The sequence below is a fragment of the Harpia harpyja genome, chromosome 13, assembly GCF_026419915.1.
Source record: "Harpia harpyja isolate bHarHar1 chromosome 13, bHarHar1 primary haplotype, whole genome shotgun sequence".
NCBI classification, from domain to species: domain Eukaryota; kingdom Metazoa; phylum Chordata; class Aves; order Accipitriformes; family Accipitridae; genus Harpia; species Harpia harpyja.
In genome coordinates this window covers 37582945-37597434 of record NC_068952.1, presented here as the reverse complement: position 1 = coordinate 37597434, position 14490 = coordinate 37582945, and the positions used below count along the sequence as shown (strand labels likewise).

The following is a 14490-nucleotide window of genomic DNA, read 5'->3' as shown; positions in this document are numbered from 1 at the left end:
AACATGGGTGGTAGATCTGAGCAGTCCTTACACAGTGGAGTCTTCAAATCCAGGGCATTATTTCAGTCCCAACTATAATTACAGTAAAAGACCAGTCATGGGAATACTAACAGAAGTATATAAAATGAGAAACTAGGAAATACACTCAGCTTCTTTGTGCTTATTTCCTTTTATAGATGAGGTGAATGAAGGGAAGAGTCATTGTGTGCTTTAGCAATTCATGTACCAGTGAGAAGGAGAGAAATTCAGTTAGGCCATTCAGGCACAGTAAGTGGTAATCTGGGATAATAAAACCTCTTATCCAATGAAATTATCCAAGGTTAAATGTATTTGAATACTGGAATAGGTACAGACACAGAGTTAAACAGGATAGTTTCCTTAGTTCTGGATTAAAATGCTTTGTCAACCGATGAACCAAAGTTTAGTTACTATATCTGAAGGTTCTGGGAAATATGCAAAAATCAGTTAATAATCCTGGAATTCTGTAAATTTTTTGTTGGTTGGTTGGGGGGGTGGGGTGGTATGTTTTCTTCAGGATGTCAGGAAGGAAGACAAAATACTAAAATACCATAGTTGTCTAAGAAGCCATAAAGAGCAAAAAAAGGGATGAAAGACCTTATAAAAGTCTGCCAGGGAGCTATCAGACTGTTTGACTATTTCAAACTAGCTTCTATTGAAATATAAAGAATAGCAGATCCTTGGGTGGCATGATTTTTTTTTTCCCTAAATGTTTTCCTACCTTTTTCCAGGATGCGTATTTGTTACTTCTCTCTGTATTACCATAGACAGCAGTGTTAGTGTCCAACAACATGGAGGAAGACAATTGGTCTAAAAGATCTTATGTGCTAGTGGACAAACTAAACTCATTCCTCTTGCCTTTTCAAATCCTGCCTAAGAATTCTTGTTAGATGCTAATGAAAAAGAACAAAAAGTGTCATTCGGGAAAACTGTGTTTTGTTCTCCGGTCCTCACTGGCCTCTGTGGAAATTTGGGGAAACCCCCTTACCTGTCTATTACTCCATTCTCCATCTGCCCTTCCGTCCACCCACGACTTCCACACACACTTGCACACGTGTATCTTTAGTCTATATTGACCATTTAACAGATTTTCCAGGACAACAAACTGCATCTTAAACTGCACTTACGCAGTGCCTAGCAAGTAAGCCCTAAAGCTTGGCTAGAGCTTTCAGTGCTAATATAGAACAAAGAAATGACAAGGACAACTTGTTTCTGTTTGTTTGTTTTAAATTCCTGTGAATAGGCCACTTCCATGAGGGGTCTCCCAGTGTTGCCAGTGACACAAGTAACTCCGTGGGCACTGGAGCTAGTGACTGGCTTCCAATGCGCTTTTGTGTCTTTTAGGCAATTTTTCACTGAATGTTGCCTCATGAGCTTTACCCTTATTAGACATCAAAGAGAAAGAGATTAGAGATCCGCTAATTATGAGAAAACCTTTCAGTCTTTTTGTAACTTACTAGTAAAAAGGGAATCCACATGGAAGAGAAATCTTAATCAATCCTATCTGCACAAAAATCGTATGTACTTAATAATGTGAAGTGTCTGTCAAATTCAGCTCTGTCAAGTCAATTAAAACTGGCCAGTGAGTTTAAAAGTTCTGTTAGTGATTTACTAGCATATGACAGACAGATGGACAGCATGATCATACCAGCTTCCTTTCTTTGAGAAACCAGGATTAGTAAAAAGCCTACTTCAGTTCCTAGTTAATTTTTCACTGCAGAATTGGTCTAGTAGGTACAACTCATGTTCTGTATCCTTAATGGTTTGCTTCTTTTGACTGTTTTGGTTTTGTTGGGTTTTTTTTCTATTTTATATTTTTCTTATTTAGACTACAGTCAAGGCTAATGTTTTTCAGTCAGAGGAATAAAGAGGTGGAAGCCCTAAGAGAAGAAGCATCAACACGATGCTCTGCAATTGTCTGATTTTCTGATGAGAGAGAGAGCAGGTATCTTGGGACCAATCAGGCAATTTTGTTAATGGTTAAACCCAGTCCCAGCTCCAGACATCTGCTGGTCTAAATAGGACTACACCGACTTCCCGTGTCTGTCTAATAGGGGTAGTCAGGACCCTGTCTCCCCTCAGGATCTAAGGAATTTGATGTCCTGCATGTGGTACTAAATACAGGTTAAATATAAGATAACAACACAGCCTCACGCGTATCACTTCCTTTTTTTTAATGTCAGATTTAAGTGCACCACTGAAATCCCAACCTACTTACAGATTTTCTTGCTCAGTCTAATTTACTGTTGAAGCTTTGCCATTAAGGATGAAGCACCTGAATCCAGTGCTTCTAGCAGGCTGTGTAAGAGCTCCTTTAATTCTCCATCATCTTTTTTAGAGTCACAGTGTGGTTGAGGTGGGAAGGGACCTCTGGAAATTGTCTAGCCCAATCCCCCTGCTCCAAGCAGAGCCAGCTGGACCAGTTGCTCAGAACTGATTTTTGGTTTAGTGATGAGGTTTCTTATATCCCAGCAATGGCCTATATATCACAGCAGTGTTCCTAAATTTTTAGGAGATTATTTTTATCTATTCCAATATTGTTAATATCTCTAGAATTAGCAATGTCAAGTGAATGCAGCTGCTAGGAGCCAGAATCACAGCCATTTGGGTCCTTCTGTCTGGTCAGAGTCTTTTTGCTTAAGCTCAGCTGACTAAGTCAGTCCTTAGTGAGTCATTCTATTCAAATGCCTCAATGCGGGGGTGTGAGTAAAGCAAAGGTCAACTTGGATGAAGTTGGTCCAGTGAACACAGGTAATGAATCCTGAATCGGCATAGTCAGAAACAAAAACTTGCTCTATTTGCCTGGATAAAATTAAGTGCCCCTTGAAAAACCTTTACAGAATTATTTTTTTATGCCCCACTAAGAGTGCATAAGAGAAATGTTCTCACTACAAGACCATACCAGAAAAATACAGAATATCTATAGTGTTATAATCACTTGTGAGTGGACCACAACAGGAGGGATGCTTTCCTCCTGCATCCTAAAGAATAGTTTTGTAAGTAAGTGCATACCTCTTTTGGCTTGGATTTGAGCTTTTCAGGTTTATTTGTCCTATTTTATACACCTACATTAAAATAAAATCTTTGTTCTAGGAAAGACTGTTTTTCTTCACTAACTGAAAAGGAAGTATAAAGAGTTAGGCCAGGTATAGATATCTACTTCTCAGATGGTTAAATCCCATTTCTGGTTTGGGGATTTTTTTCATTTTTTTACCAGAATATCATCTGTCTGGCACATCTGGAAATAGAGCATTTCTTACAGCTATAGCTGCAAACGGGGCATTGTGATACACAGACCAAATGGCCGATCCTTTATAACCAGTATTCCTTTGGGAAATATGATTTAACAATTGCCCTCAGCTCACCATTAACAATCTCCAATCATTTCTATTTCCATCTTTAAGAAGTCTTGGTGTTTCTTAGGTATGACCATGGATCAGTGGCCTTCATTCTGTTCTGAAAGGATTAAGAAAACAGAAAAAGGAAAAATCTCCCAAACAAAAAGTATGTAAGTGAAAAATGCCACCTCTGCAAGCTCACTCTGAGGAACATAACTTCTGTAATTTATGCATACGTCCAATTCTTCAGCCTGCCTTTGCACAAGCGAAGCAAGAATTTGGCTCTCTGGTTTTATAATCGATTTAATAAAAAATAAGCAGCAAGCAAGAAAGACTAGCAGCTGGCTTCTGATGCACACAGCGCAGCAGTTCCCCGGGGGCTCCGGCCAGGCGTCTTAGGTGGTTCAGGTACTGGCTGATGATCTCTGCAGACTAGATCCTACATTTCTGCAAGTACTGATTATGACTTTGAGCAGAGTATTTTTCTCCCTCTGCCCACCTCTTTTGTGCGGTTTGTCAGTCCCTGTAAAATTTTGTGCAATTTTATTGCTGCTGCTTTCCCCGCACTCATTCCTCCACGCCACATCTGGTATGTTACATGTCTCCATCTGAGAGAGTTCTGCTGGCTTTCCAATAGCTTCAGTGAAGTGATATTGGCATAGGTATTTTAGAAAAGCAGAGGCCCCACTGCAGCACAAATCATCACAATATGTCTCCTTCTGCCACTGAGCCAGTGAGTTTAGTATTGATATTTTTGCCTATGACTATTTTGAATCAGCAGCTATGCTTTTGTTAACAGGGATTGGGCAAGAGGTTCACTTTTCATTGTGATTTGCATGCAAGCTCCTGTGCATACGAGCACTTACCTTGTATGTGTCTATATACGGGTTTGTCTATGTGCAAATGTACTTAAAAATGGATATAGGCACAAATGCTTTGTGACTGACCCAGGGTGAGCAAAATTAAGAGCCTTGACCCAGTAAGCAACAGAAAGCCTTTATTAATAGACTTTATTAACAGAGTTTCCCAAGGTTTTGTGCCTCACAGTTGAATCTCACAAATGCAGATGCCCTCCCACCTCCTCAGCCTGCAATATCTCTGTCTCATCACAAGGGTTGAACTTTTCCCTTCCTCCCAAGGCAGCACCTCTGGCGCTTGCGAGGCTCCCTACCACTTTCTGAAAAAGTAAAAAACTCTCTTTGACAAAGAAACAATTCTCTTTGTAGTACACAAAATGCGTTTCATTCAGTATAAAAATAAGGAAGATTTTTTTTTGCAATATACTTCCTGAAGTTTTACCAATATCAAAGTGAAGTATCATCAATGGAAGAGAACAAAAACAAATCAACTTTAGGTAGATCAGGTGACAAATACATTTGCCATTCACAGTTTCTTATTAGACAAGTTTAAAAAAAATCCCATTGGCTTGATGGACTTCAGGAAATTAATATTTAACCTGAAGAAAATTTAGAAATCCCTAAACACTGCTATTTGGTGTTGTGGGAGCTGGCAAATAGCTGTACAGGTTCCTCCTATCAGCCTTTTGGTCTTCATCCTTCTCCAGTTTCCATCTCAGCACATGCTGGTCTGTGACACCGGGACACTCTGCCCCCCCTACCTTGGCGTTGCAGTGCACTTCAGGGAGCTCTGGCAGGTAAAAAGGGGAGGATTTTCCACCTTTCCTATCGGTTATCCCCGGGAGAACTGGAACAGCTTCTCCTGTGATAGGGACATCACAGTGCAGAGCATAAACATGTGTCAAAGCCCCAGATGATAAGATACAAAAATATGGATATAGCAGGAAATTAAAACACTCTGAAATTGTTTCCTTTTGAATTAATAATTCTCTCCACGGCTTCAGTTTTATTTTACATTTCTAATGCAAAACACTTGCACCATAAGAAGTGTCAGGCTTTTCGCTAAAAGATGATGTATGTCCCTCAAAATTATGAACATGTGTATGAAAACCTGGTAGTCCCAATAAGGCAAATTGACAACATTGGCTTATCCCACATGGACACGTCTATGCAGAGTAATGACTGGGCAACAGAAGAGGTAAAGATGTCTCAGATACTTGCCATTTCTTACTTTACTTATTAATCGCTTCACAGTGAAATTCCTACAGTTTCTTGTAAAAATTAATCTTTCTTCTTGAGAAATACCAGTTCTGCATCTTGAATTATTTAAACATCACAGCCCAAAGGTTTTCCAAGCCACTTTTCAGTGTTAAAATTTTTCTAGAATATTGCAGGAAAAGGGCACAAAAATGTACATCAATAAAATCTTTTCCATATCCATCTGGAAGTGTCAACATTTAAAAATTCATATTAATATTTAATCAAAACTGGACAGAGAAGTAAACTTCCTGTTTATAAGAAGGTCATATGTGCAAACGGAGCATTAATTTCTTTTGAAGCTATAGAAATTAATGCAGTAGTTTTCCAAGTAATCTTTTATTTCTGAAAGTACTGCGAAAACTACAGTGTCTCCACTGTGTTTTGGGAATTGGGCAGGACCTAAATAGCCGATATGAAGTAATAGCTGATATGAAATAGGTTGTGATTTACCAGCTGCATTGTTAAATCACAGTATTTCATGCTCTGTTGGGAGAAACAATACAGGGAAGAAAGTATGTATGTAATTATGGAGCTAAACAATGCACCCTTTTTGAGAAATAGCAGCCACCACATTCTGAACTCGTCCTGGACAGGAATGAAGAGGCGCAAGCAACGATCCTTCACAGGGCTACAACACCACAATGCTTTGCGCTGGAGTTTTTTTAAGAACTCTTTCAAAACATTATTGGATCCTCTGGGACACAGAGGAGCATTATGAGACCCCAGTTCATAGAAGAAAAAAACAACACTAGCATGAATAGTCCAGAAATAAGCAAGTAAATGTGTTTAGTTTTAGTCTATATGCATCATTAAGAAGAAAAAAAAACCTTAAGCACCGCATTCAGGTGTTAAATCTGGAACTAGGCTGTAGACAGATGCATTGGCATGAGGATAGGAGAAAGTATTTTAAGTACAGGCAACACGGCAGCCATGGAGCTGATCTGCAGACCTCAGTGTTTGAAGTAACTCTCTGTGGGCTTAGCACATTTTCCCTCTCTCTTCTGCAGGGGACTGTGCACGGGGTAGCTGCATGCAGGATTTCTCGCCTTAGCTATTTCTTTGGCTGTCAAAATGGGTCAAGTGGAATCATGCCCCAGGTGCCAGCTCCTGCTTTCAGTAACCCAGTTGTACAGTTTCTCTCATCAGTCAATGCCCGCTGCAGGAGAACAGTTCTTCCTCTCTGCAGAAGAGAGAAGTGGTTCTGGCTAGAACTTTCCTTCCCTAGACACATGATTTCAGTAAAAACTTAACCAGGCATCAGGTCTTCCATGCAGTTATAGAATGATTGCTAATAACAAAAATCAGCTTGTTATTTTTATCCACAAAAAGTTACCAAAGATGGAAACGGAACAAAAAAACCCCTAAGAGCTGAAAATATTTTACATGGAAGACCCTTCAATCACTGCAGAATAGTGGATATTATCCACTCATTTTCAAATGTAATATAGTAAATATTCTGTCCACCCCCCTTGAAAATATTCCAGAAATATTATTTGTCTTACTAATAAACTCAGATAATATTAAATTCCTGGGTCACTTGTTAAAGTAGCCATTAGTTCTAAAACATATTTCTGTACTCAAAAGTGGAGATACATTTGAAAGTCTGTGCCTTTCAGTGTATAGGTCTCAACTTCCAAATCTAACAGGTTAGCAAAAGAGTGTTCTTTTGATCTAACTCTCCAGCATAGTGCCCCATGGCTGGATGAATAATCAGAATTTTCAGATGTAAATAAGGGAATATGGAAGCATCCGAATAAGATCATTTTTTGTGATTGTCTGTCTTCATTTCTCTTAAAGGGAGGTTAATTCATTGTTAGAGGAAAGTCTGAACAAGAAATAACAGAAGCCGATGTTTTCGTATTGCTGTCATAATGACTTGCGCCTGTTTGTTTTGAAATGGATGGTCTTGTGATAAAGCCATTGACCTGACGCTCAGAAGCCCCCTGCTTCATTTCTGTTCAGCCACAGCTTCCCTCTCCCTCATGTTGAAGAGGGGGAGGGTATTATCTTCTCACACCACAGGGAAGGCTGATGCTAGGCTTGAAGAACAATAGTTTCTTGATTGTCCAGTGATGGAAGATACAGTTCTTACTCAGAGTTGGGCAATCTTTCTATCTACAACCACAAATAGCTTAATTTCTTTCCATTTAATGAATAATACTCATTTAAGGTCTATTTCAAGCTCTGGACACCAGTCTTCAATGGAGACATCATGTAAGATGATTCAAGAGAGTAATTTAGTATCTTTGACCATTTTAATATTGTTGAATAAACCAAGAAAACTGTAAAGTCTTCAACTGGAAGCAAAGAATTCAATCCTGTGGAAGGATTTGGTGCTACATAAATAATAGTCCTCTCAGTTCCCTCTGCGTACAATAGAGGAAGCTTCCTTCTCAAACAAGTGGGAGCTTTTTATTGATATATTAATGAAAAAAACAAATGCAGAGCGACTCCCTATTTCCGTCTTTTTTCTGCACTTAATTAAAAAGAAGAATTTCCAAGAAGAAAAAAAAAACAAGAATGTGGTCTCTTGCCATTTTACTGCCAATGGATGCTCCATTTCTCTGAAAATTGTGCAAATCTTAACCTGAGCATTTAACAACATTCTGGTTTTCTCCCTGCTCCTGATCTCCTTTATAAACATTGGAACTTCTTTCTTTAAATGGAAAAGTGCTGTTTTCTAGAGCAGTGATTGCCAATACCTTTGTAACTGAATCTCACTGGAGAAAGCTAGTGATGTTCCACATGTCACTGGTTTCAGCTCTAGACATTGCCCCCACTTCTTCAGAATCAAGGCTGAGTTACTGTGTATAGTTAAACCCACTGGATTACATCCATGACCAGCTGGGTGGTCCTTTACTTCTGACTGCAAAATCCTAGAGCAGAGACACCGCAGCTGAATCTTCAGCAATCAGGACAGATTAATTTGCTTAGGCTCCACGCTCCAGCTCTGAAGTACCTGAGTCTCACCAGCAAGGAGTGTCTTAACAATTGGTAGCCACTGCTCCTGAATATCTGTTAAAGCGAGCTGAAATACTGGTTTTTCATATCTTGAATCATCATCTCTTTATGATGGGCAGATCCGTCCCTAAAATTTCTATTGGGTGTTGTTGCTACTTTGAAGAAGGCAGCAGCAGCGGCAGCTCCGGGAAGAAAACTGGATTAAATGATCAATCAGAAGACTATCTGAGAGAAACCTGCCTCGCATGAAACTGAAAATTCTGGGTTTCATTTTCTTCACATCGGTCAAAAATTATCCATGGCAGCCACTGACAGTGCCTGCAGCTTTCCACCCTCTCCCTTGTTTTCTTTTGTGTCAGCATGATTTAGAGAGGAAATCAGCTCACAAAGGGAGTCAAGCTATAGTCAAGACTGTAACTCCTAAAAGTTACTGAATGACTATGTAATCTCAATGACTAAAAACAATTTCTGAGTTACAAGTTACCTTATTACAGCTGTTGCTATGATTTGAAGTGTGATTTGCAATGCATGCCTCCAGCATCCAGAGACCGGTGCATTCAGCAGTGCTGAAAAGAGTCCAGAAGATGTCTGAAAAGAAAGTCACTTGCTTCTAAAGGAACGACACCAAATACGTTCACGTCTAGCTCTACAAATATCAAGATGAACGGGTAATGATCAATGATCAATGATAGGATAAAAGGTTGCAAAAGATCTGTCCAACTCATTTGCCTGATTCCAACTGTGGCCAGTAGCAGATGGCTAGGGAAGCATTAAGAACAAGACAAACACAGAATTGCACGTATCCTTGGCAAACTACGTAGATCTGTGTGTGTGTATGCGCGCACACACACATATATGACATGTCAATGCAAGAGCTAGACAGAGAGCCTTGGAGAAAGCCATAACCATGGGTAGCAGCCTGTACCCAAACAGAATTGCAACACGACAGCTGATCTTTTCAGCAAGCAGAGGAAATTCTTCTACTTTTGATGTACTGCAGGAACCCATTACAGACACATGCACACAAGCAGTAAAAGTAAGGCAGAATTTTTTTTTCTTGTAACATGCAGTTTTATGATGAAATACATACTATTCACTCCTTTCCAAAGTCTGTGAGAAGTAAAGCCTGTCAATGAAATTAAACAGTAACAGACCTGAAATTGGTAAAAGGAAATTTTTACTGTATATCGTGTATAAGCAATCTCCAGAACTCTCAAGAGGTCGAGAAGTGGGATTAAAAACCCGAGATCTTTATATGAATAACAGGAATATTTGCAGCTAAATTAAAGAGAAAGAAACCATGCAGGCACGAGGGCAGAAACCACCCATTAACCACCTGGGGCTAGGAGTGATCTTTCCCTTTTAGGTATGCTGATGTATGATTTTTAGTGATAAAGATTTTACACCTTCCTCTGGCGCATTTGGTACAGGCAGCTTTCAAGAAGCAGGATAATGGATTAGAAGGACCTTTGGTTTAATCAGTCCCAGGTTTCTTTTGCTTCAAAGTCCCCCTTCCTGATCTACAAGGGTGGTCTTCTCCACATTGGGAACACCACTGTGCCAAGTTATTACATCGTTAGTTATTTTTCAAATGCCTTTAGAGAGCAGATGTTCCCATGTGAGCATTAGAGCTCTTCCTCTATGGACGTTTGCAGCACAAGCCGAACCCTGAATCTCATCCAGATATCACATCAAGCCCACAGCAAAACCCCCACTGAGCTGACCAAGATGAGGAATTGGCCCACTGACTGCAAGAGTCTGTTCAGCTTCTACTGCCATTGTGTAGCTAGTGAGGAGTAGACACAGATGTTAGCATTCATGATGCTAATACTTGGGCTGCCTGATGTGCCAAATCACAGGTATAATCCTTGGGTGGTTTTTTTCCCTTCCTTTCTAGAAGAAACCATGGTAAAGGTGTTACTCTTATAACGGACAAATCCTTAAATGCTGCGAGTTCAGCTTAACTTTTCAGAATTCAGAGGCTTATCCAAAGCTTATCTGAAAAAACCCATGTTTTAAATGCGGTCAAGAAGTCTCATTTGAACTTAAATTTCAGGGGGAGTTCAGGATTTCAGTATTTCCTGGGTTTTGGCTGGTCCAGAAACAATAGGATACATAAGACTTATCAAAAGTTTGTAAAGGGGAGGAAATTTATCATTGACTTCTAGTAGTTGGGAACCTGATGCTCAGGGAAATGAAGAATATTCTGCCCAGTGTCACGCAGGAGTCAGTGGCAGAATCAGTGCCTGCTCTGCTTCCCCTCATGAGAAACCAGCCTCTCTGCAGGGATTTCAGGCTGCCTTCTTCCACACCCGTACCTCTCTGGGAACCAGCAGGGCAGGGGCTGCAAAATTTTTAAATATGTCTTTTTCCCAAATTACCCAAATGTCCCTGAATACCTTCAAAAGCCTGTAGTTAGAACAATGGACAGAGGTCAGAGGATGTCACTGCTTTAAGTGAGCCTGCTCATTCACAGCATAGTATTTGCTTTTTTGGTCCTTCCCTCTCTGTTTTTCTTCAAGACCCTGTACTAGTACTGAAGTCCTGCTGTTATGGCTTCACATGTTTCCAGTCATTTTATTTCCCTGGGTCCATTTTGCAGGGTTTTGTTTGGTTGCCATGAAGGGATGTATTTTTTTCCTTCCCATCATCACTAAGTGTTCATGCTCAAAACTCTTTTGCAGATCCCAACCAGAGATTTAAATGGGACTCCTGAGAACGCAGGTAACAAGATCTTGATCACCCTATTACCTGAAGAATGTTAATCATTGATGTCCTCGCAGCATAAATAGAAGCAAGCAACCCAACTCTCTACAAAACTGAACATTTGTATTACTTTCAAGGACTCACCAAAAGATTGTGCTGAAGACTATACGGCTTTCTTGTGTCATGTTCTGAGTACTCGCACTGGAACCAAAAGCCAAGGAAACCAAATAGCTGGGATATTTGTAAGGCCAAGAAGAGTGAATAGTTGGGATATTTATAAGAGAATATGACTTGAGTTCACACCTCAAAACTGGCATTTTGGCATGCTGGGCATTCTTACTTCTCCTAATTCAATTCAAATTCCCCTCCCTGCGAGCAGTTCATACTGATGGCAAAGATCTCTCACGCTAGCAATTTTTTCTTGTATTTTATTCTGTTTGGTTAGTGACGGACAATTCACCGGTTCCTGAAATTCTCCAGCAGGAGGGCGATCCTCGCTCACACCAACAAATCCCAGCAACTCAGATGGGACTCACAGCACAAGCAGGTACAGAACTGGATCGTGTATTTGTTCAGACACAATACAGACACCATGTGTAGGAGTCCAGCAAAAAAAGAGAAGCGGGACCAAAATTTCTCAGTTGTAATTCCATAAATAAAACTTGGGATAGTTTGCCAGATAAAGACTTCATGGAGAATGAGGTCTTGTCAGAGACACTAGGAAACCTGCTGTTTACAACCTTAGCAGACAGTTGGTGATCTGTAACCAAGCAACAGATTTGCGGGTTTGCTTGAAATGAACTGGTTTATAGCAAGGCAAGAGGCTTATTTAACTGAGGGCTTTGGGGAATGGAATCTTTTCTTTAAAGAAACATTTTAACTATAAAAAAGGTAAAGAGAATTTTGTTTATAAAACCTTTTTACAGTTTATTTCCTATCATTAATTTCTTAAAATATATATATATATAAAAATGAGGATCTGACTAAATGAATCAGGACGTTAAATGATAAAGTTCCGTCCGTGTAAACAAATAAATAATTATTTACAATCTTTGGCAAAACAAAATGAAATTTCATTGATCTCACTCTCTCACACACACTTGCAAGGAAAAAAAATGAAAAAGAAATTTCAAAAACATCATAAATAATTTACATAGAATAGGAAAATTATGATACAGTCCAAATATTAACATCTTCATCCCCACACTGATGTCTCTCTCTGACAAAACAAAAAACCCTACACAGCCATTACAATCATTACATTTAATGAAGTCACCCTCCCTTCTGCTTGGGACTTGGGGATACAATTTGAAACACCAAAAGTAAGAAACTGAAACATTTAAAAACCTCATGAAGAGGATTTGGAAAAAAAAAAAACCAAAACCAAAACACAAACCAGAAACAAAACAAAATCGAAACAAAAACAAAACCAAAAAGATTTGATAATATGAACACTATAAAATGTGCAATAAAGCCAGCAACTGTGGATTCTCTTCTAATGAATATAGCAACAAAATCTATTTCAAGGGAGAAAAAGTTGATTCAACATTTAGCTCACTGTGCCCTGTAAGAAGGCAGAGGTACTGTATTATTCCATCAGTTAACCCACCTATGAATAAAAGCACACCAGCATGTGTTCCTTTTGTGAACAAAGCTCATACAACTTAAACAAAACAAAAAAAATGCTAAACATGTTTATACTATTGTATATCTGAGTAACTGTTGTATCTGTTTAGAATAAACACTGGTATCCCTTCAGCATTATTTAAGAAGTTCTATATACAGCAGACATAGGTAACAATACAAAATATTAAAATTAGGGTAACTGGATATATATTAAGGTTCCATTTATAAATTCCTTATTATTATTCATTTAACTTTAAAGCATACATGAATATAACCCATGAAACTCTACTTAAGTGTATACCATGCTTTGACAATATCTACATATTGTGATATGCTTTTAAAAATAGCTTTAAAATATCATTATTTGTGAATGTATTACTGATGCATTATATGACATGCTTTAAAATAAATTATCAGAGAAGGTAGCTTGGTGCGATAATCATAATAAATACTAACAAAATATTTATAAATGGAACCTTAAATTCCTACGTTACCAAATTAAGTAATAGTGGCGTTGCCACCTTTTCAAAAACCCACATCAGGATTCAGGATGTCAAAGTGCTTTTTGCAGCAGAGGTGGGAAAGTGGTTCAGGTTTGTTTTGCTCCACATGGTCATGGTATATTCTTTATTACAAGGGAATGCAAAATGTGATGGAAACAGAACAAGTGGAAATAATTTTTTGAAAGTCAGACAATAGCAATAGCTTTGAATGTTTAAATGAGTCACTCTTCCCTTTCACATGGGAGTTTCTAGTTCAGTTCCGTTTGGCCTGAATGTCTACTAGACAATGCTTTAGGTTGCAAATCTGACATTTCTACCAGCTGTTAATTTTAACGGGTGTTATTATGAGCATCCTCATAAGCTAAAGAACATCTTTTTGGATCAAGAAGTGTTCATAATTGGTCTTTACTTTATTATCCAAAGGCATTTTCATTGTTATATAGATACTGTTGGCATGGCCTTCCATTACTTTGCTAAAATTAGACCCAGAGGCTTTGTGTTACTGAAGTCCAGTCCTGATCAGAGCACGGAAGTGTCAACCATACACCTAAAAAGTTATTCAAACACATTTTTCCTCACTTAAAGACAATGACTGATAATCATCACCCCCCTCTTTTTCTCCATATATATATAAATACATTAAGTAATTACATTTTTATATGTAAACGTCATTCCTTAAAAAAGACAAATAAACAAACAAACATGTTTTGCTAAGTTTTCACTCTACAAAAGTGTTCTAATATATCAATCTGCTTTTGCTTCGGTGGTGGGTCGGACGCTCACGTTTAGGTCTCATTAGTCCTGGCTGTGAGAAGGCACTTGAGTGGAGGGATGGCTGAGGCACTCCTGGCAGCAGGGAGGTACCTGGTGAGTGGAGCACGAGGACAGAGGACAGGAGGTACACAAAAATAGAAACTGGGAGTACCAGGATGTACTGAGGTGTCTAGGTTGCATAGCATTTACAGTACTTTGCTGGTAATGCAGCAACCATTGCTCAAGCATCTGAAAGAAATGGGAAAAACCAATATTAATTGTGGTTGTCTTATTTTGTTAGAAAGTCAGTCACACAAGAACAGAGCTCCATCATGACACAGTATAGGGATGCAGCACAAGGTTTCCCATTCTGCATTTTCCTACAAATGTGAGGACGTTTATATAAAAATAGATATCTGCCTATATAGATAGAGACACACACATATGTGTATGTGCACCTGTGTATCT

General features: G+C 38.9%; 1 protein-coding gene across 2 annotated transcripts in view; it reads right to left on the bottom strand.

Annotated features, from left to right (window-relative positions):
• Window positions 1–11688: 11688 nt before the first annotated feature.
• The window catches only part of THBS2 (thrombospondin 2), a 35154-nt gene continuing 32352 nt past the window's right edge, over window positions 11689–14490 (bottom strand). For both annotated transcript variants that reach the window (XM_052806086.1, XM_052806085.1), the window contains exon 22: window positions 11689–14271. In XM_052806086.1, the coding sequence (XP_052662046.1) occupies window positions 14264–14271 (8 nt within the window). In that variant the 3' untranslated portion in view covers window positions 11689–14263. The remainder of the gene's footprint in view (window positions 14272–14490) is intronic.